Source organism: Drosophila takahashii, chromosome X, assembly GCF_030179915.1.
Source record: "Drosophila takahashii strain IR98-3 E-12201 chromosome X, DtakHiC1v2, whole genome shotgun sequence".
In the NCBI taxonomy this organism is placed as follows: Eukaryota; Metazoa; Arthropoda; class Insecta; order Diptera; family Drosophilidae; genus Drosophila; species Drosophila takahashii.
In genome coordinates, this window is record NC_091683.1 from 4,182,114 (window position 1) to 4,202,667 (window position 20,554).

A 20,554-nucleotide genomic window follows, 5' to 3' on the forward strand; every position below is an offset into this window, starting at 1 on the left:
AATTTAGTTAACTAAATTAAACTAATTTTTCAGCGTGAACGCGCGCGTCTCACCGTCGGCCAAAGCTAACAACAAAAACAAAAAACATAAAAAAACGCCGAGCATCCAGTAGCCAACGACAATTGCCTTTGTTTTGTCAACACACTTTGTTAGCCAACTTCCAGTTTCGTTTTTTTTTTATATTGATTAAATTCAGTGCGGAGTAGACACACACAAGAACACGCCAACACACACACACACACACGGGCAGTGGCACACGCGGATAGAGAGGAAAACAACAACAAATTGTGACTGGCGCGCAAATACACACACACACATACACAAATAACAATAACAATTGATAAATTGCTTAGACGCTAAATGAGTCAATCGTGAAATAAGTTATAGAAGGTTTTTAAATCGGGTTTACACACGGACATTTCCAAAAACCGCTATGTCTTGCTGCACTGGTGTGGGTGAGTACTGGGTTGTCTCCCTTCCTTTTTGTTGTTTTTTTTTTGCTTATCAGCTGTGAGCGAGAAAGAACGGTGATTAACCCGTAGTTAGTGCGCTGATTAACCCGTAGTCAGTAGCTGGCGATTAAAGTGACCCCCTAAGCTAATACACCTCTTTCTATGTTTTTTTTTTAGAGATGTCATCCGATAAGGGGATTACCATGCGCAATGGCAGGACCAAGGCGAACCAGGAACGACCCTCGTCGCAGGATCAGGTGGCTCCACTACTGCCACAGTTGCAACAGCAGGAGCAACAGGATCTGAACCCACAGCAACAACAGCAGCAGGACACACCCCAAAAACAGGCCATGTCGCCCGATGAAAGGAAGGCCACGAAAAAGTCCCTGGTCATCGTGGTGGGCATCTTTGTGGCCAGTTTGGCCACCATGTGCTATGTGTACGCCATATTTCCCGAGCTCAACGCGTAAGTGGGGGTCAGCCTAAGGGTTAAAGCGCCACGGATACGGATGATGTGTCCCCAGCGCATTCGTGCACCTGAGAGGTGTTAAGTGTGTGGCTCCATGTGTGCGTGTGTGTGAGTTTGTCTCGCTTGATTTGCGAGCAGAGATGACTAAAAGATCCGCTAAAAGTAGCTAGAAATCATCCAACTATGGCTAGAAATATCCATATCCAAAGATTCTGCAATATCAGATCAAAATTATTATTTAAAGTAGCTCTGTAATTTAGAAATCATCCAACATCCATAGAAATTTCCATATCCAAAGATATTTAGGTTCTGTAATATCTTCTATCTAATACCATAGTATCAGATCAGATTGTTCCCCGAAAATCGACTTAGTCAGCTGAAATCGTTTTGTTGAAAGTTCAAGTCGTTTGTTCAGATTTCAAATTCCCCCACTTCGTTGGAATTTGATTTGCATTGAATCAGCAAGTCATCGCATAATCTCTTAGTTTTTTGTTTGTCAAATTTGCTCAACAAACGCAAGGGGTTGAAAACGATCCCGATGGGAATCACTCTAATCTTTTTTTAATTCCCTTGCTAGACTCATTATTTTTATTGATAAAGTTGCGAAATTTTGTTCTTATCTCTTGTGTTTTTTGTCTGTCTTTTTTTTTCTGTTGGCATGTCATATAGTGACCATAAAGCAATTGCAATAGTTACCAAACGATGATATCTTTTACGGCATTATAAAAACCCTTATCTGTCTATTGAGCATTTGCTTCCATTCAAGAGGCGTTTTCGGGAGTAAAGATAAGGAGTTTCTACCAGAAGCTATAAATAGTTAAACGTTTTTAGAAGTGCATATAAAATTTAGAAATTAAAAATACCTATAGTTTCAGGAAAACCGCTAGATTTAACTGGAAAATATCTGAATTTACAGTACTATCTGGCGAGAGGGTTTATTCGCACACCCACAAATACACACACGCATCGAGTCACGCCACCAATATAATATTATATATACAGCCCATGTTTACACCTCGTCTCGCTCTTGTTCTTCTACTTCTCGATTTCCGCAGGTCGGAGAAACAACACTTAAAAATTCCGCGTGATATCCAAGATGCTAAGATGCTGGCCAAGGTCCTTGATCGCTACAAGGATATGTACTACTTTGAAGTGATGTTCGGCGTGGTGGTCGCCTACGTATTGTATCCTTTAGCAAATATTAATAGAACCATACAAAAATTCAAGAATCCAAAAGTCAAGAATCAAGAATCATAATCACAGGTATGAGAGTTCTAAGAATTGCCCACCACCGATTAGATAAGTCTTCGAAAGTTCTATTGTCCGGCGGTGACCTTGACCCGATTACCGAAAAAAGAAGACCCCGCACCACTAAACTATTCACGGTCAGTCGTACAATCGTGTTTTTTTCCTACAGCTTAATTAATTCACGATCACCGATCGGAGCGCATAGTGTGCATATTAATTACGTGGGCAGCACACGGAAGTGCGAGTGAGATGGCTGTAGGAAGCGAGAGAACAGCTGATGTTGCCTTCCCGCTCTCACTTACTACTTGCACTCTTTAGAGTGGACCTTAGGCACTTAAATTTCCGAAATATGCATCTCAAGAAATTATATTGAATATTGATGTCTTAAAAAGACATCAAAATAAATGCATATTTTGAAGAATTATTTTCTTCATAACTAAAGTTGAAGATCCAATATCCCAAAATGTTCTAAGGTGATGTTTGTTTATATTTTTATTCCGTGTGATCGTTTTAAAAATTATTTTTTATTTTAAAGTTAAAGTTGGTAAAGTTGAACACTTTGCGTATGGGTAATAAAATAACTCATACGCAGTGTACACAACTATGCAATATTCATTAATTTGCATAAAACGAGTTTTATAAACAAATTTTTAAGAAAGTGTGCTTGTTGAATTGGATTTGATAAAAAAAAAGTTTAAAAAGTGTTGTATTTATTTAGTGAGTCCTAAGTTTTTCGGTTTAATGCGGTCCACTTTAATGCACATGGCATGAGCTACCTCAAAAATCGACTTTGGACACTCGAGTGACGCATTCTTTGTGTTTGTTGCTGTTCGTCGCAGAAATCAGCTGAGCTGGACACAATTTTGTGTTGTCGTCAGTGTTTTGATTTGTGTTTTCTGTTTATTGCTCGTTTTTTTATTTTTTCTGCCTAATTCAATTGCGTTTCTAGACCCCAGCCAAGGCAAAAAAAAGAAGAGAAAAAGCAAGCTCATTCGTAACTTTATGGCCGTGTGTGTGTTTGTGTGAATATTTTTTTATGGGGCCCCGTGCAATTGTTATCGGGCATTTGTAGAGAATACGTGGTCCGATGCCAGATGATACGATTCTTTCGGATTCTCGGGGTCTTCGTTGCGATGGGGGTGTCATTGTCAACGTCTTTGCGTCTATAAATATCCGCCCACAGACGTTCGAGCACGCGTCCAACTAGTCGTACGATCTGATCTGTCTTTTATCCCAGGCACAGTGATCCCTGGAGAATCGAAACATGATTAGATCTCAGGATCTAGACACAACAAAGCAATGAAAATTGGTATACAGGTTAAGCTACATTATTTTCAACCATCTAAATGTTATTTAAGACATTTAAGAAAGTAGATCTCAAGATCTATTAAAATCTATATAGATCTGAAATGTTTTTAACAACTTTTTTTAAATAGGGAGAACAAAATGATTTTAATTGCTTACTAAATGTTATTCCTTTTTAAGGAGCTTTTAAAATATTTATAAAAATTATTATTTAGATGTGGTAAGAAGGTTAGAAGAAAAAACCATCAAATTCAACTGTCACTGTATCATAAAAATGCAGCTATTATTCAGATCGAACCGCCTACGACTGGTTGCCTTGACCCAATTGAAATCCATTTATAGCCTGCAAACATTCGCCATTCCCGGATCGCTGTTTCTATCGATTCTACTTGGATTCCTGTACAAATTCCCGATCGCCCTGTTCCTCATCTGTTTCTGCTCGGCGCTGGGAGCCACCCTATGCTATACACTTTCCAATCTGGTCGGCCGCCGGCTCATCCGTCACTTTTGGCCCAAGAAGACCAGCGAGTGGTCGAAGCATGTGGAGGAGTATCGGGACAGCCTGTTCAACTATATGCTGTTCCTGCGCATGACCCCGATCCTGCCCAATTGGTTCATCAACCTGGCGTCGCCGGTGATCGGAGTCCCGCTGCACATCTTCGCCCTGGGCACCTTTTGCGGCGTCGCCCCGCCCTCGGTGATTGCCATTCAGGCGGGCAAGACGCTCCAGAAGATGACTAGCTCGAGCGAGGCCTTCTCCTGGACCTCGATGGGCATCCTGATGATCTGCGCCTGCGCATCCTTGCTGCCCGGCCTCCTCAAGAACAAGTTCAAGCACAAGAAGGAGGCGTAAGCTGCTGCTGCTGCTGGTCCGCGATATATAATTATATATGCTATTCCCCAAACTGAAACCAAAACACAACCCGAAAAATCATTAATTGTAATTTATACACTACGACAGAAACAAAACGGTAACACACACACAAACCGCGTTTTTTTTTTATTTTAAAGAAGATGAAAAAGCCCGCCAGAGAAATACGAAAAATTTCAGAATGCCACTTAGGGTCTCGATCCAATATTTTTAAGTCAACTACAACTACAAAATATCTGTGTTTATATCCTATTATTACGGAATTAATTCTTTTCTAAACGTATTCGTACCGGAAAACAAAACAAACAACTTTTGCATCATATATTTCCATCAATTGTTTTTAAGTTAGTAAATTTTTGTTTAGTGCTATTGCAGTATTTACTAGTAAAGTTCTCCTATAAGTAAATCAAATTAGCAGAAATCCATTGAATATTACGCAACGTATGTAAGTTAAAAGATGAAAAAGTATGTATGTGTCTGCAAGTAAATGTTCAACAAAGACAAAAAAATTGAAAAAGTGTGTTATTATTTGGGTGGTGTACGAAAAAGGGGTTTTCGAAAAGACAACTTTATAATATTATCAGATGTATTTCGCAGAGCTTTTTATTTAATAAATTATAAAAACATTCATTAAATATTTTATTTATTTGTAAAAATGTATTTTAAACTAAGAGGAATCCCTTTTTTTTGTTGCAATTTCATACAATCTGTAATTTAAATTCAAATGATATAATTTATTTTCTTACGCCACCTGTTGACCATAATTACGAATTTTTCTAGCGCCATCTGTTGAAACTTTCAGAACTGCAGGCAGATCAACCAAGTGACATCACACGATGTAAATTAAATAAAAAATCAAATAAATTAATTTAAAATGAATAGATTGCATAAAAAAATATATATTATTTAATTGAATACATAATAGTAAAAATATATTAGTGAAATAATTGAATATTAGGTTAAAATAAATAAATTGAATATTAAAAATTAATATTATTAAAATTTCATTAAACAAAAATATTTTTTTTTTTTAATACTATTAATCAGCTTAAAAGCATACTGTTTGGTGTGAGCTTTTTAAAACTTTTGGCGGTAATTTTGAACGTCTTGGAAAAGTTCTTTCAGAACTTTTGCCCTCGAACCTCTAACCTCTGGGCCACTTTTCCATTTACTCCCACCAAAAACTCTGGTTTTCCTTGTCGCCAATTCTTTGTTATGGTTTTAATTAGCCTTTGTTATTGTTTGGCCTTGGTTTTTTCTTTTTTTCTTGGCCTTATTGTTTTTGTTATTCTTTTGGCCTAACGCTGTTTTGGCCGCCATTTGATTTGTGTGCTCAATTAGTTAGGCAAACTTTTTTAAAAGGATTAACTGCCGGGATCTGTTTTGCAAAAATATTTTTAATTCACTTTCACTTTGTCAGTGACTTTCCGTTGTCCCACGAGATTTCTTATCAAGTGTCTGCCAGCCTGTGGTTGTATTTCTTCTACATTTTCCTAGAAGGTCCTTAGCCAGACGGTGCTGTGCTACAGGTGTCCCCACACACACACAGTGCTCGAACAAAAAACCATTGAAATTGTGCCAAGAGATACTGGCACACGCACATCGTGGCCAACATCATGGCTCTTATCTGCTGTTGTCCTGCTCGTCGTAATTGATTTAGGATGCGTGTAGTGAAACATAAAGGGGCTTGATGGGGATTACAGTGGATATTTGATGTGGGGATATGCCTTACAGTATGCAAATACAATTGAAATTAACAGAAAGTTTAAGAAGATTATTTTAGGGGCAGAAAATAAGAGTTATTTTATTAGTTTTTAAATTCTGAAAACGAAAATCGTAAAAACAATTTAATGCGGTCTTAAATTTTGTTCTAAAAAGTCATTAAACATCTTAAATTTAATAACTAAATAATATGTCTTAAATATCTGTACACCCAGAGAAATGTGGGACTATTTTTTAGGTAACGTATGACCTAAAAAATTTAAATAGACTAAAATTTCAGATTTAGGTAATGGGTTACCTAAAAATATTAGCATGTGGACTATGTTCCTACTTTTTAGGTAAAGCTAAAGAGATTTTTATAGGCCATCGTAACCTTCAAATTGGTCCAAAAGACCTAAAATTTAGGAATAATTTAAAGTCGATTATCACTCACAACTTAATACAAATATTGGTCCCTAATATTAATAAACAAATTATTCGGTTTTTTAAGTTTAATGTTAAAAAATTTTTTAGACTTTTCTTAAAGCTAGTGATGGAAAAGTTTCAATATATAAAATCAATACCTACGTGGACTATTTTCCTACTTTTAAGGTAATAGTGCCCTATTCTAAAAATAGAATTCGCCTGAGCCCCTTGAAGCAGGCTTTGGTTTTGCCGCAGGGCCTTTAAGTAGTTCCGTAGACCAGAGGCTAGCCTATTGGACTCTCGCGCAGAAGACCCGGGATCGATTCCCACCGAGGACTAAATAAAGTGATTGTTTTTTCAGAAAGATAAAATATTTGCTTTTCCGAATAATACAATATAAGCAATTAAAATAATCAAATATGTTACTATCAATAGTAAAAATCCTAGCTTTTTTTTAAATACCTAATATTTAGGAAATTCTGACCTAAAAATCTAGTCCACTAGCCATTTTTTTAGGTAACCATTACCAGAAATAAATTCAAGACTGCGTACAAAATATAGTCCACATGGACAACATTTTAGGTAATGCATGGCCTTGGCGCGTTTTTCTGGCCATATTTCCTAAAATTTTAGGTAATTAGGCCCCTTTTTAGTCCATTTTGTTTTCTGGGTGTATGAATGTGAAATAATTGAAAAAAAAATATTTATAGCTGATGAATTTAAAGTTTAGCTTGGAATCGTTTTGTATTAAAAGATGTAAGATTGAGGGGGTTTGCCCGCTTTAGCGATACACTACCGTACGAGCATGCCAGCATAGAAATTGTATTAACGACATCATAATTTCGCCTGCCATGCGTTACATCAGTACAAAGGCGTACGCCAACTTTTGGTAATTGCCTAAAAAATATGCACATCTTTATTGGGCTTAAGTAGTACAGATATGAGCTGACGTGGGTGTCTGTTTCAGGCAACAAATTCTGATCACTTAATGCGCCCAGACAAATGGAAGTGGCAGTGGAGGTAAATGGTAGGCGGCCAAAGGGAATCGTAATCGTTTGTAAATTATGCACTTCATTAGTTGCCAGCCGCGGGCTTTGTCGAACGATTTACATAGCTTTCGGTATAGAGAACCAAACAGGACCACACGCAAATCGAAGAAAATTTAATTTTAAAGACTAAAATTTTGATTAATTGTGTGTCAATGGACGGGCTTAAACTTTAAAGTAATAAATAAATATTCTCTTGAAATCGAATTGTAATAATTGCACATTAATTACACTTTTTGCACCCCAACTCCTTTGTGGTGTCATTAATGTGTATTGTTTTGTTAATCAAACGCAAATGACAGATAAATTACCCATTCTCTTTATCGCTGGTTGACTCTTTATACCCGTTATTCGTAGAGTAGCCATGTCCGTTTGTCCGTCTGTCTGTCCGTCCGTATAATAGCTGATATCTCGGAAACTATAAAAGCTTGAAAGTTGGTATTCACCTTGCAGATTCTCGGGGTTCTTTACATTAATAACCATCGAAAGCTAGAAGAAAATGTTCAAATCGGACTATTCATTCAAAAGTTATGAGCAAATAATGCAATTCAAGCAGTGCAAGCAGTTGCTTACTGCATGCATATCTCCATCTCCCTCGCACTCCCTCTAGCTGAGTAACGGGTATCCGAAAGTCGAGATACTCGACTATAGCGTTTTCTCTTGTTTTTTTTTTTGTTTTTTCTAAAAGGTTAATTATTTTCGCTTTAATTTCGTCTGCCCAAATGTGTGTTTTTGTTGGCCATAGAAAAAGGCAAAATTGTAAATCTCGAGTGTGTTTTCTGTGCCCGGGCGGACGACTCTAATCCACTTTGTCGCCGAGTCTGCCAATTATGCAAATCAATCAAGGCGAAGGGAGGGGCGAACACACTTGTCCGCTTCACTAGCGAACGTGCCCTTTTGCAATTTTTGCACTGACATTGCACCGTGGACAAAGTAGCCGATATTCTATAATATTGGAAAATATTTTTTAATTTTTATTACACCCACAAAAATAAATCTTTTGTTAAAAATATGCTATATGCACTATAAAAGAGTGGTATTGATTTAATATTAAATAATACTAAATACTACTAAAATTAATCTTATTATTATATTTTTAAACGTAAAAATTGTACAATTAATTTATTATTTTTAATTTTGGAAGGCTGCACAATAAATTTAGAAATATGGAAAATGACTGTTTCAAGCTGCACATCAATCCACTTTTCCCAGTGTCCAGGCGCCCAAACTCCAGACTCCAGATTCCAAAAGCCTAGAGCTTGAATGAGAATCTGCAGTTGGCCGATGATTGAGGCCCTAGCTTGGCACTGATGTGATGTGAATTGGCTGACGTGACCGGGGCCGACAAAGAGCCACACTTTGCAGGGCCGAGTATTATTTTTTAATTGCCTGGGAAATCTCGGGAACCAGGAGCCCTGCCCTGCTTTATGTTTCGCTTCCAAGAAAATGAAATTTCATTGTGCAACGGTGTGCTTATCGAAAGCCCCGCCCCGAAAAGCAGGCACATGCGTTCGATTTAATCCAAATTTGATTCACTTTATTCGGTGTTCTTATCAGAGCAGTGGCACCATTTCCACAACCAATACCAGTTTCAATCGCAATCCCTTGGCCAAATTCCCAATCGCCTTTATGGCCCTGTCTGTGGCCAGCAGACCAAAGGATCCGAGCCGAAATCTATACACGAGTCCTGTGCCCTGCGCCCTGTGAAAACCTGTCCATCTACGCATCCTTGTGGCAGGCCAGCTCCTGGTTTCTTAATTAAATAAGATTGAAAAGCTTCAATTATTCAATAGAACAATAGAAGGGATAGCTAGGCTAGGAAGGTGCGTTTCACTGACATAAGGTTTTTTGTTAAGCTTGTAAAAATATCTGAAAGAAGTTTTCCTTTTAAAACATCGATATTGTCGTATCGATATTGTGAGAGTATCGAAAATATCGAAAATTTTCTTATTTATCTTATTTTCCTGTTTATTTCTATATATTCTAATAATTTGAAATTTTCTAACACCCCTTCTTTGCCTTACCTTTTCGTACCGCACTGTTCGATGGCCTACCAAGGCCATCTGTTATTGCATCTTTTCGACCGACTGAACAAATCGAAAGCCGTGCAGAAACAAAGGACTTCCCAAGACGCCCGAGCAGGCCAACTAATTGTAAAGTCAAACAGAAACTGTTAACCAAATGGTTCTTGGAAAAATCCCCCCAGGGATCTAGGATTTGGGATGTGCGTTGTGGGATGTTGGGTCCTTTTGAGAGGAGCGACTTTAATTCTAATTCTAATTCGAATCCTAACACATTTGCGCCGTCGATTCGCTCTTTTGACTGCAGCCACGACGACGGCCATGGGTATTAAAAAAGTTTTCAATTTCGTTGACGTCCTTGAGAGTTTTCTCGGCAGACGAGGTACATATTTTGCTCTTGTAGCTGGATTTTTGATACCCAATATGTATAAATTCCTCGAGTATATGTTAGATAAACCATATAAACCCCACATGGCGTATACGTAATTTGTTATATTTATCCCACATTGCGTATACGTAATGTGTTTCCAAAATTAATAGATTTTTTATTTGTCCTACGAAATTTGTTGTTATATTAATTTAAAATATTTATAATAATAATAATGTAAATTATATTAATTCCACATTGCGTATACGTAATTTGTTCCTAGAATAAATACACTTTAAAATGCTTTGAAAATTTAAAATTTTACTATATTCAAATAAATTTAAGAAATAACACAGGATATTCTGCGAATCGAGAGTCATCGTCCTGCCGGCTTTTTTATTTGTCTTCTGGCGAAAAGGGACGCGGACAAACGACGGCCACTCCATGGGCACCACATAATTTTAACTTTTGTAGGCCAACATAAATACTTGATTAAGTAAATCCACATTTGTAGACAGACTTGAGACGAGTGGGTCGCCAAAAAAAAAATGAAATGTATATAAAAATATAGAAAAAAAATGAAAAAGGAAAGGAAAATGGGTGAGCCTTTGACCCGCCGATCGTATGTTGTGGGCCCCGACTTCTTTTATGTTGCTCTTGCTCGATTTGCATAATTTAGCCAACAGAAAGGGCGCGTGGCTGGGCTCCAGAAATTATACCCAATTTCGTGAGTAATCAGGTTGAAATGGAGGGGACCTTCTCGTTCGAAAGTTAACCTGTCAAATGGCGACTCTGGAAATTGCACAAATCTTCGACGAAATCCCCACCAGATAAACATACTACTAAGTATATACAGAAATAAATAAAAGAGAGCGCCCAGCCATACAAAACAAACAATCAACTTGAGTATCTCGCAGAAATCGCCGGGCAAATAATGAAGCAATGAAATGGCCAATTTAAATCAATGTGCCTCTTGGCCCAGACAAAACAGCAAAAAAAAAAAAAAAAAAACCGCCAAAAAGAAAAGGAAAAAAACAGGGCAAAAAACTGAATGGCTAAATTGCCTTTTGGCCAGCTCTTTTCGTTGTTTTTTATATGATTTTTTTGCTGCTACTGCTGACCCATCATCATCTTCTTCTACATGCCATTAAATGTTGCAGATTTTAGACGGATTTCAGTCTGATTCGTTTTAGAGCCCCCCAATCAATCGAATGGAATCACCACTTTTGATGGCGAGTGCTTTATGGCCAGTGTCTACTGTAGTAAAATTCCAAATTTAAGCCATTTATTGTTTATTAGAAATATTTTGCTATTAATGTGAAGGGCATTTAATTTCAATAAATATTTATGCAATTTTGATAAAACGATTCCGTTAATTGTTTAATATATGTTGGAATGTTGTAATAAATATCTTTTAAACTATCAAGTATATTTTACTATATAGTATATTCCATTATCTAGCTGATGATCATATTTTAAGTTCCAGTTAAGTTCCAGCTATGTTACAGTTATGTTTGACTTGGGTTTAATCTGGTTTCAAAAAGTAAAAGTAAATATATTTGTATATCGTTTGTTTATTTATGACCTCTTTTTTTTAATGCCCATTATGATTATTATGAGGGCTTCTAATTTTATCTTAAAGATCCTTTCTGCCGCACACATACATATTTCACAGGACTAAACGTGTGTGTGTGTGCGTGTGTTGACAACAATGATAAATATTGATTTTGTAGCATCAATGGCGACAGCAATTACAGTGAAAAAAAGATTGGCAGCCGCTTTGGTTTGACATATGGCTCCTCCTTCGTCCTTGGTCCTTCGCTTCTCCATATTTAGTAGTAGTACCGCCTTCCATCCATCAGTTGGGTCCTCCAGCGTCTAGACATTTCCACATAAAAGCCTCGGAGTCCCGCTTTTCCACTTTCCACGGTGTCTGACACATTTTCCTTCTTTTTTTTTTGTAATTATGCGACAGATTCGTTTTTCAGTGGGCTCTCTTTTCCCTTTGGTTTTTTTTCTCTTTGCCTGTTTTGTTTGTTGCTATCCTTGCGCCTTCTTTTTCCTCCTCCGCGGATCCTTTGTGCTCCTTTTTAATGGCAACGCTTTGCGTGCCTAATTTGAAGCGCACACGGCGCACATTAATGAGGAAAGCCCAAAAAGGACGAAGACGGGGACGGGAACGGGGTCGAGGCGAGGATGTAGGACACCGTGGAACAGGATCGTTCTCATTAACAGTAAATCAATTTTCCACAATGATAAAAAATTATGTTTGATAGCGGATTTTCTTAAAATTGTAAAAAAAAATACCAACAAATTTAAATTTCCGTATTTTAATGTCAATCGATGGAATAAAAATAGTCATTTTAGCGGTATTTTTTTATCGTTACTTTATTAATTCAGCAGCTGAACAGCAGACAAACCCTATCCCTATCTAAAAAATACATTTGTATATATTTCTTTTTTTTTTTTAAGCAAATTTTGCATTTTTTGATTTTTGCAAAAAACGGTCAAAGAATGGTCAAAAATTGAGGTTTAAATGGCAATTCATTTGGCATTTTATTACAAGATGACATACCATGTTTGCACCATTTAAATGCATTGTTTTGCCAAAAATACAGATTTCTTAGTGCTGAAAAAGGTTTCTACCTAGAAAAATACATACAATTTTAACATGATTTCAATCCCATTGAATATACACAAATTGGCCTAAATACCAGTTAAATATTATTATAAATTACTTCAACTATAGTTACCACTAAATTGCGACCCACTGTTTGTGTGAAATAATATATCTGGCGATATTATATGGCGACCCGTATGCGCGCATGATTAAATAAAATGGAAATGAAGTAAAAGGGGCGGAGATTTTTGGGGGGCGTTGGTGTTGAGCGAAATGCAATTTCAACGCTTTCTTTTAACTGTAAAATTAATGATGATAAAGTGCGGACCAGCCCGAAGAAGTGCCTTAAATGGTTGGCGACTAGTGGGGGCAAAGAAGTTCCATTGATATGGGGGTTCCCCGAGATCTCACAAAACGTCCCTATATTCCCGGGCACACACGCATGAAATTAATTACGAAATGCGTGGGCGAATGTGCAAAAACATTTAAAGCAATTTAATGCCTGTAAATAAAACAAATTGCAAAGCAAAACGCACAGCGACACCAATGGGAAAACCAACAAAATCTGAATTCAAATGAGAAATAGAAATACGGGATGGATGGGAAAATTTGAATCGATTTTGGGAATACCCTAGAAAATGTAACTTTTTTTTTTATTAATTTCAGATAAATTTTAAATTGAAAAATATGAAATATTTAATTGTGACTGTATTTGAAATTACTATTAGAACAACATTTTTAAATATTTTAAAATTTTATAAAATTATTAACTCAAAAAATAATAGAAATTTTGATTTGCAAATTAGTTTTTAATATTTAATTAGCTATAAATTAATTACTTTTTTTCCTGGGTATCAAAAATTTGGGTATTGAGAAAGAGACGTAAAATACGCAGACAAACAAATGACAGGCAAAATCTGACGTATGCCATGTGTGCGAGAGGGAGAGGGAGAGTGTGGACTTTGGTGGGAGCAAGAGGGGGAGAGGGCATAAAAATAAAATGAAATTTGACACTTTGTTTCTTTTTTTGTGGGTGCCAAACAAAAGCGTTTTGCAAATGTGTGCTGGCATTGGTATTGGTGTTTTTGTGGGTTATGAAATAAACAAAACACTCACGCACACACACACACAGACAAACAGACACACATACATACACTCATTTACCCACACAAGTGGGTGTTTTGTTGTTGGCAGTAGATTTTCCGATCATTTTACGCGTATTTTACTCTGAATGCCGAAACCAGCATGGACGACCTTGGAGTGGGTTGAGTGAGGCGAACCCCCCCAAAACCACCAACCCACCACCCACTCTGCGCCCTTTGCCCGCAAACAAATCGACTGCGACATTTACAGGACCCCAGTGGCCTTCAGCCCCCTATTCCCCTACCACCCCCTCCTTTTTCCTTGTGCGGCATGGCAAACTTAGGCAAACAAAGGAAAGGAAGGATACCCTGAAAAGTATGCTATATTTCCATGGGAAATTCCTTAAAATTCTTCAAATTCATTACCTTTTATTTTATGTATTTAAACCAAATAAATGAGAAAAAAATGTAAATACCCTGGAAAGTATGCTATCTTTTTTTGAAAAAAAAACTTAAGCATTATCTTTAAAAAATATACGTTTTTGTTTATTTATATTTTAAATTATTTAAATAAATTTGAGCAGGTTTATAAATATACCAATAGATAAGAAAAGATATATTAAATTTTAATTTTTATTATCCTTTTATTAACTTTATCCCTGAGATTTATAATTTTAAAATATATGTTATATTTTTAATATTTTTATTAATCTATTAGTGATTTATTAATAATTTTTTTGGTAATAGCAAAGATCTACTTTTAGAGCGTCTTACAATTTTCAACTTAAGACTTAGAGTAGTAATAACAACACCGCAGCTTGAGGAAAGCAACAAGCTGAATGACAAATGACCTCTTTCCGTTCTCCCCTCCAACTTTCTTCATTGAGGTAGTCCCCATTATTGGGTTTACTTCCCCGACATAACTTTGCTGGCCAATCCAGCAGACAAATGAAACATGAAAAGTGTCACAGGGAATCCCGATGCAATTGCATTACACATCCGCCATGGGGTACAAGGAAAAAAGAAGAAAAATCAGAAAAGCACTAAATAAATACGCAAGACTATATAAATAAAGTGACCCAAACTTAGGGACAAAAAAAAAGGGAGAAGAAAAACAAAAGAAGGCAAGACAACAGAGCAGAGCAGAGTTCAGGGAAAATTTCATTGAAACAAATTTGAAGATTAAATTACAGCCATTTACCTCGGCAAATATTTGCTGAGAAGATGCCCCAGAGAAATGGAATCCGGTCGACTGGTGGCGATGATGAGAACGATGATGATGGAATCAAAATGAAAATGAAAATGATGATGACATTGATGGGCTAACCTAACCGACAATGGACGTGGGATAGTGCCGGTAATAGGTTGGGAAAATGGGAATTCAAATCACAGATTGGACTCTGTCCCCCAAGAGAACATGTGTGAAATAAATCAAATTTTATTGGGCTAAGCGGTTAACTTGGGCCCTAATCTCGCTTGACGGACTATTTGATAAGTCGACCGTCATTATTACAAAAGATGCCATTAGTTATGTGGATTAGAGTGGAATTAAATCAAAATAATATAAAATGACATTAATTATTGAATTAAAATGTTTGAATTTAATCCACATAATTAATGGGATTTTTTTTTAAATATAGTCAGAAAATATAAATTAATTTATATTGTTCATTCTCCGTCTGTCTGTCCGTCTGTCCGTTTGTCCGTCCGTCTGTCTGTCCGTTGGCCATCTTTTCACTCGTAGCACTATATAAAGATATATTTGTGTATAGGCAAATTGAGTGGTGGAGTGCCTTTCGCCCTTCGCCTCCTCGTTTTCGCTGGAAGTTCAAGTGCCAATGTGCTGTCAAAAAGTTGTTAGTTGTTGGTTATGTGTTTTATGCACCATCTACTTTTTGCCCCTGACATTGTATTGTATTTTTTCAACTTGTCTGAACTGAACTGGCTTAAGTACAAATTGAGTTTCACTGTCGTTGTCGTTTCGCTTTTCGTCCATTGTTGTTGGCGGCTCCCTATAAACATTTAAGGTTGTAATATTGTTGTGCTGGCTTTTTAATGGCTTTGTTTGCCCTCGGCTGTGCTGTTGCTGTCTCGCCCCCTCCTCGATCACCCTGTCCCTCCTGCTCGCCCCTCAGGCCGTCTCCTTCGATTGTGAGACAAAAGCGCAGCAGCGTACATAAATTCATCATAAACGTCGACAATATTAGCTAAATTGACATATGGCCAAGGAACAGACACCAGAAGGTGGGCGAGAACTTTGCCGAAGCCCCGCTACACTCGCAGAAAAAATTGTTGAGAGCTTGCGATGACCATCTAAATTTTTTTTGTTATTTATTAAAAATAGTATGGCTAAATTACTTAATTTTAATTGGAAATTTTGGCCGAAACAAGTCAAAAAATGTCAGAAATATGGAATGAGCTCGTTAGATATTTTATTTTTTTTTTCCAATTTTTCGTAAAAAATCTTGATGTAACCCCTTATAAAAAATGCAAAAATTTGTGAAAATTTTAATTTTTCCAAAAGCGATGGGGATCGTTAGTTTAGGTCATTAGCCGCCCAAAACAGTCGGTCTTTTGGCTGTGGGCCTTGATTTGTCCAAATGACGACTGAAAAACCTAAAAATAAAGGTTATTTTCGTTGAAAAATCGAATACATATTTTTCACCCGAAAATATCAGTATTTTGGCCATAATAATGGAAATAATTGTCCAAATATGGAATGTCATACCTCATTGAACTCGTTATTTAATTCCCAATCGATTGACATTCAAACCTCGAAATGTTTAATTTTTGCAATTTTTCACAAAAAATCATCATGGTATCAAAAATGCGAAAATTGTTAAAAAATTAAATTTTGCCAAAAGCGATAGGCATCGTTAATTTAGGTTATTAGCTGTTCAAAACTGTCGGTTTTTTAGCTTTCGGCCTTGATTTGTCCAAATTACGATTGAAAAAACCCAAAAACAGGGATATTTTTGTCTAAAATTCGAATCCATATTTTCGCTTTTAACAAATCAGTTTTTTGGCCGAATCAATGCAAAAAATGGTCAAAATATGGAATGTCATACCTCGTTGATCTCGCAATTAAATTCTCAATCGATTGGTGTCCAAATCCAATTTATACATTTTTTGACGTTTTTCGCAAAAATTGTGGCTCTTGGAAAAATGCGAAATGTGATAAAAAATGAATATATAGGATGGTGATTGTTAAATATTGAAATTACATTACTTGGTTAAAATTCAAAACAATTTGTTCAAGTGTACCAAAAGTTATAATAAAACGCATGAAATGCAGACAATTCCCCTGATAAAAAGAGGCGGTCTTAAAATATTACCTCTTCAAGGACTGAAGCTGCAGCAAAATAATAAAAATAAATCGAGAAGAGGAAAAAAGAAAGCAGCCGAGCCGAGAAGTTTGCAAATTAACTAAAACCATAAAGCGTAAATCGAATTAATTTAGCTAGGCGGCGATAAAGGTTAATCATCAAAAAATAGATGAAATGAAACGAGGAGGGCAAAAACTGTTAAGTTGTCGATGATGACGCAGCTGGAATAAAGTTGGCCCCGTCTTAACCCATTCGTAGCCCGAGTGTTATTTTAATAATTTCTATTAATTTAACCCCTTAATTTGTCTCTACTTAAAGAAAAATTAAATGTATTTTTGGTTGCCTCATATTCTTTAATTGAAAATATTAAATGAGCTTTTTCTAGATTCCCACTTTTAATTCTAGAGAAAAACTGAGTGTGGTTTGAGGGTTATTTGAAAATGTTAAGCCAGTAAAATGGGTTAATGCCGAACCGAGATCCCTGGGCTTTTGTCTATGTAAATGAGATGGCGCCCCGAAGGCGCTCAAACTAAAGCAAAATGTTTGCGGAGAGGGTAGGGGGGCTACAAAAAAAAAAGCAACAACAAAAAAACCAAAAGAGGAGAAAGCAATCTAAAAGTTCTGTTTCATTTATTGACAATTTGTTTCAAAATAATTGGCGTCAGCCCCCCGAAAGTCCTCGTACCCGTACCCTTTTGACCCCCCTTCTGACCCAATAACGCTGCCCCTGCCCACGCCACTGTCCACTGTGTTAACAGTTAACAGCTGAGGGCTCCGCTCATTTGGTTTATGCGCCGCAGGACATGAGCACGTCCATGTCCTTCGTCCTCCGTCCTTCGTCCAGCGATTACAAGTTGAATGAACCATACCGTGGGCCGTATATTCGCTCAGTGTGTTTATTTTGTACTTTTTGGGGGCGGAGGGCGGTGGGAGGCGTGGTCGCTTGCAAAATTCATGGAGAATTGATTGCCACTATGTAAATATCGCTTAAATGCCAATATTATGGGCACTTTAATACAGGCAAAGTGCAGGCAATTACCCTAAAGGGTTTTTCAAAAATTTACTTTGTAGTTTAAACGCAGGATTTTAAGTCTTTAAAGTATGAGGGAAATTAAAAAGAGAGGAAAGTAAATATTTATTTCCTTTTTTTATGATTTTTATTATTCCATAAATGTTGAAGTGACTTTTGAGAAAAGACATAAAAAGTTTCTATCGAAAATCACTAAAAGGATTCTAAGGCGATTTGTCTATACTGATTTTTTGACAAATCTCTTGAAAGGTGTTTTATTTTTTTGATATTTTTTAAAGCCACGTGTGGTTCAAGTTAATGGATGGTATTGCCATAATCCCCTGGTAAGCTTCACAGAACCTGGAAATATAGGGAGGTAGATGGAATCACCTGCGAATGCGATTTTATAATATCTTTATGTGATTTTTGTTTGTGACGACAAATCCTGAGCAGCAGCAGCTGCTGGTCAGCGGAGCGTCTAATCCGCTTCTCCTGTCTCTTTCTACTCCGACACTGGCCGTCTCTTTCTTGGCTTCCCTTCTCATTTATGTTTCGATTTAACTTGCACTTGTTTTCAGTGATTTTCAGTGATTTTCTCCATTTTCTTGCAGCAATTGGCTGCAAAAGCGCCTCTAATGTGGTGTCCTTTCTGATGTCGTTTTTTTATCTACTTTTTTACCCACAATTTGCCGTCTCTCTCCTAGTCTAGTTAGCCCCCTCTCTTTCCATTGACAGCTTAGTGTCGCAACAGCCAGCGAAGCGTGCAAATACAATGAGTAGATAAGTAGTTGCGATTCAGAGTTCCAGTCTACTGTCGATGGTCGATGTCCAGATTGAAGTTGCGGATGGGATGTGCAAAAAATACAAAGCGATGACAGGCTGGCAGCCGGGGGTTAAGTTACACTGAAAAGAATGTGGGAAATATCAACAAAAATATCTGCATATTTAATTCAAAGCTTCAACTTTATATAAAATATATAAAAGCTTTAACAAAAGTACAAAATATTTAAACTTTATATTTAAATTTAATAGGAAAATATTTAAATCTGGGTAGAAAATATTGGTCAGTAAAAAAATCAAAGTTTTAAATCTTAACTATAATTGTGAAATTTAATACTTCTATATCTAAAATATATAATAACCACAACTAATAAAAACATGGCGGATTTATTATTATTAGAATTTGTATATATAAAATAATATTTATTAAATAGTTTCTTTTAAAAACATTATTGCCATATTACCGATATTTTTTAAATATATTTAGTTTTATTAATTTAACATAGGTAAATATAGCTCTAAATTTCTTATAAAAAATAACATTTTTAACTACATGGCTTGTTCCGAAATATGCTTTTATTCGATATACTTAAATTGATGTGTAGTTTCTAGCAGAGAATTTAATAAAATGGCTTGCCATTGAAATGTATGCACATATTTAAGGGAACAGACAAGAAAATCGAGGGAAAATTATGAAAGGTCAGGGGATTCCCAAACCAAGATTTTGTTTTTAAGAGCATATATCTGTTTGGTTTGCCAAAAGTATTCCCAGTTTAATTTGAAGAGAGTACGAATTCTCTTAGTTATTTTCCCCACCATTGTTTACCCCAACCGGAAGGCCTTCCCACTATTCCATGCTACCCCAACTAGGTACAGTGAACACAGCGACTGCGCGGATAAATTTCCCCTAACTGGCGGCAATCGCGTCTCAGGGGAAATCCGCGATTTATGAATGAAATCAAATTTACTACGCCACTGGGAACAGTTCTCCTGATTTTTGCGCGAGGACAAGGATAGATTCCGCGGGTGTTGGTTAGTCAAAGGTTCATGTTCTTGAAAGGTTGAATGACATGGTTTTACAACAACAACAAAAAAGAAAAGAAGAAATAATAACACAACGGAAAATGTGAAACAAACCAAACAAAACGCGCGAGGTAAACTTAATTAAATTGGCTTCCCTTGGAATATGCAAAACCTGAAAGTCAATTTGGCGCTGAAATTTCCAACGGACATCCTGATGATTAAGGATGTTGTTGGTTGGGATTTGGTGAATTAAATTTATGAATTTAATAGAGAGAAACTTTAAAGATCAAGGGTTTGCGTTTTGCGGACCAGAGGTATTTAAGTTGCCATCGTAAACATGAAATACACTTTAGCACAGAACTTCCACCCGCCCGAAGGACATACGTACGTTTAACCGATGTCCTTAGCTCCCGGGCTATTCTTCATATCCTTGAGGATTTAATAGACTGCAAACAAAAGAGCTAGTTTTTACAACCTCGCAAAAAAGGGTTTCATAATGGCAGGTCATAAAGCACGAGAGTGCTTGATGTGCAACGACAAGTGCACGAATATGTCTTGTTTTGATTTGGACGAGATGCGATTTTTCAGGTCTGTTTCCTGTTCCTGTTTAAAAAAATATTTAAACATAATTATACTTTAAAATGTGTCTGGCTCTCACATCTTTAAAGATTAGGGAAATGTATAAATGCAATTTTGGTGTGTTTAAAAATACCTATCAAATTGTAGAAGAAATTTTTTAGATCGAATCATTTGTTCAAAAGTTATGAACAAAAATTGAAAAAGCCGCTAGGTGGAGCCATTAGCTAGT

The 20,554-nt window shown here is 36.5% G+C and overlaps 1 protein-coding gene across 2 annotated transcripts in view; it reads left to right on the top strand.

The window, feature by feature from the left end:
• The window catches only part of stas (Transmembrane protein stas), a 26,971-nt gene continuing 6,417 nt past the window's right edge, over positions 1-20,554 (top strand). Inside the window, exons 1-4 of one of the 2 annotated variants that reach the window (XM_017140683.3) lie at positions 9-455; positions 630-918; positions 1,977-2,105; positions 3,817-4,854. In XM_017140683.3, the coding sequence (XP_016996172.1) occupies positions 434-455; positions 630-918; positions 1,977-2,105; positions 3,817-4,327 (951 nt within the window). In that variant the 5' untranslated portion in view covers positions 9-433 and the 3' untranslated portion in view covers positions 4,328-4,854. Of the gene's footprint in view, positions 456-629; positions 919-1,976; positions 2,185-3,816; positions 4,855-20,554 lie in introns of those variants that run through there. The other variant, XM_070219313.1, reaches the window with a different exon arrangement.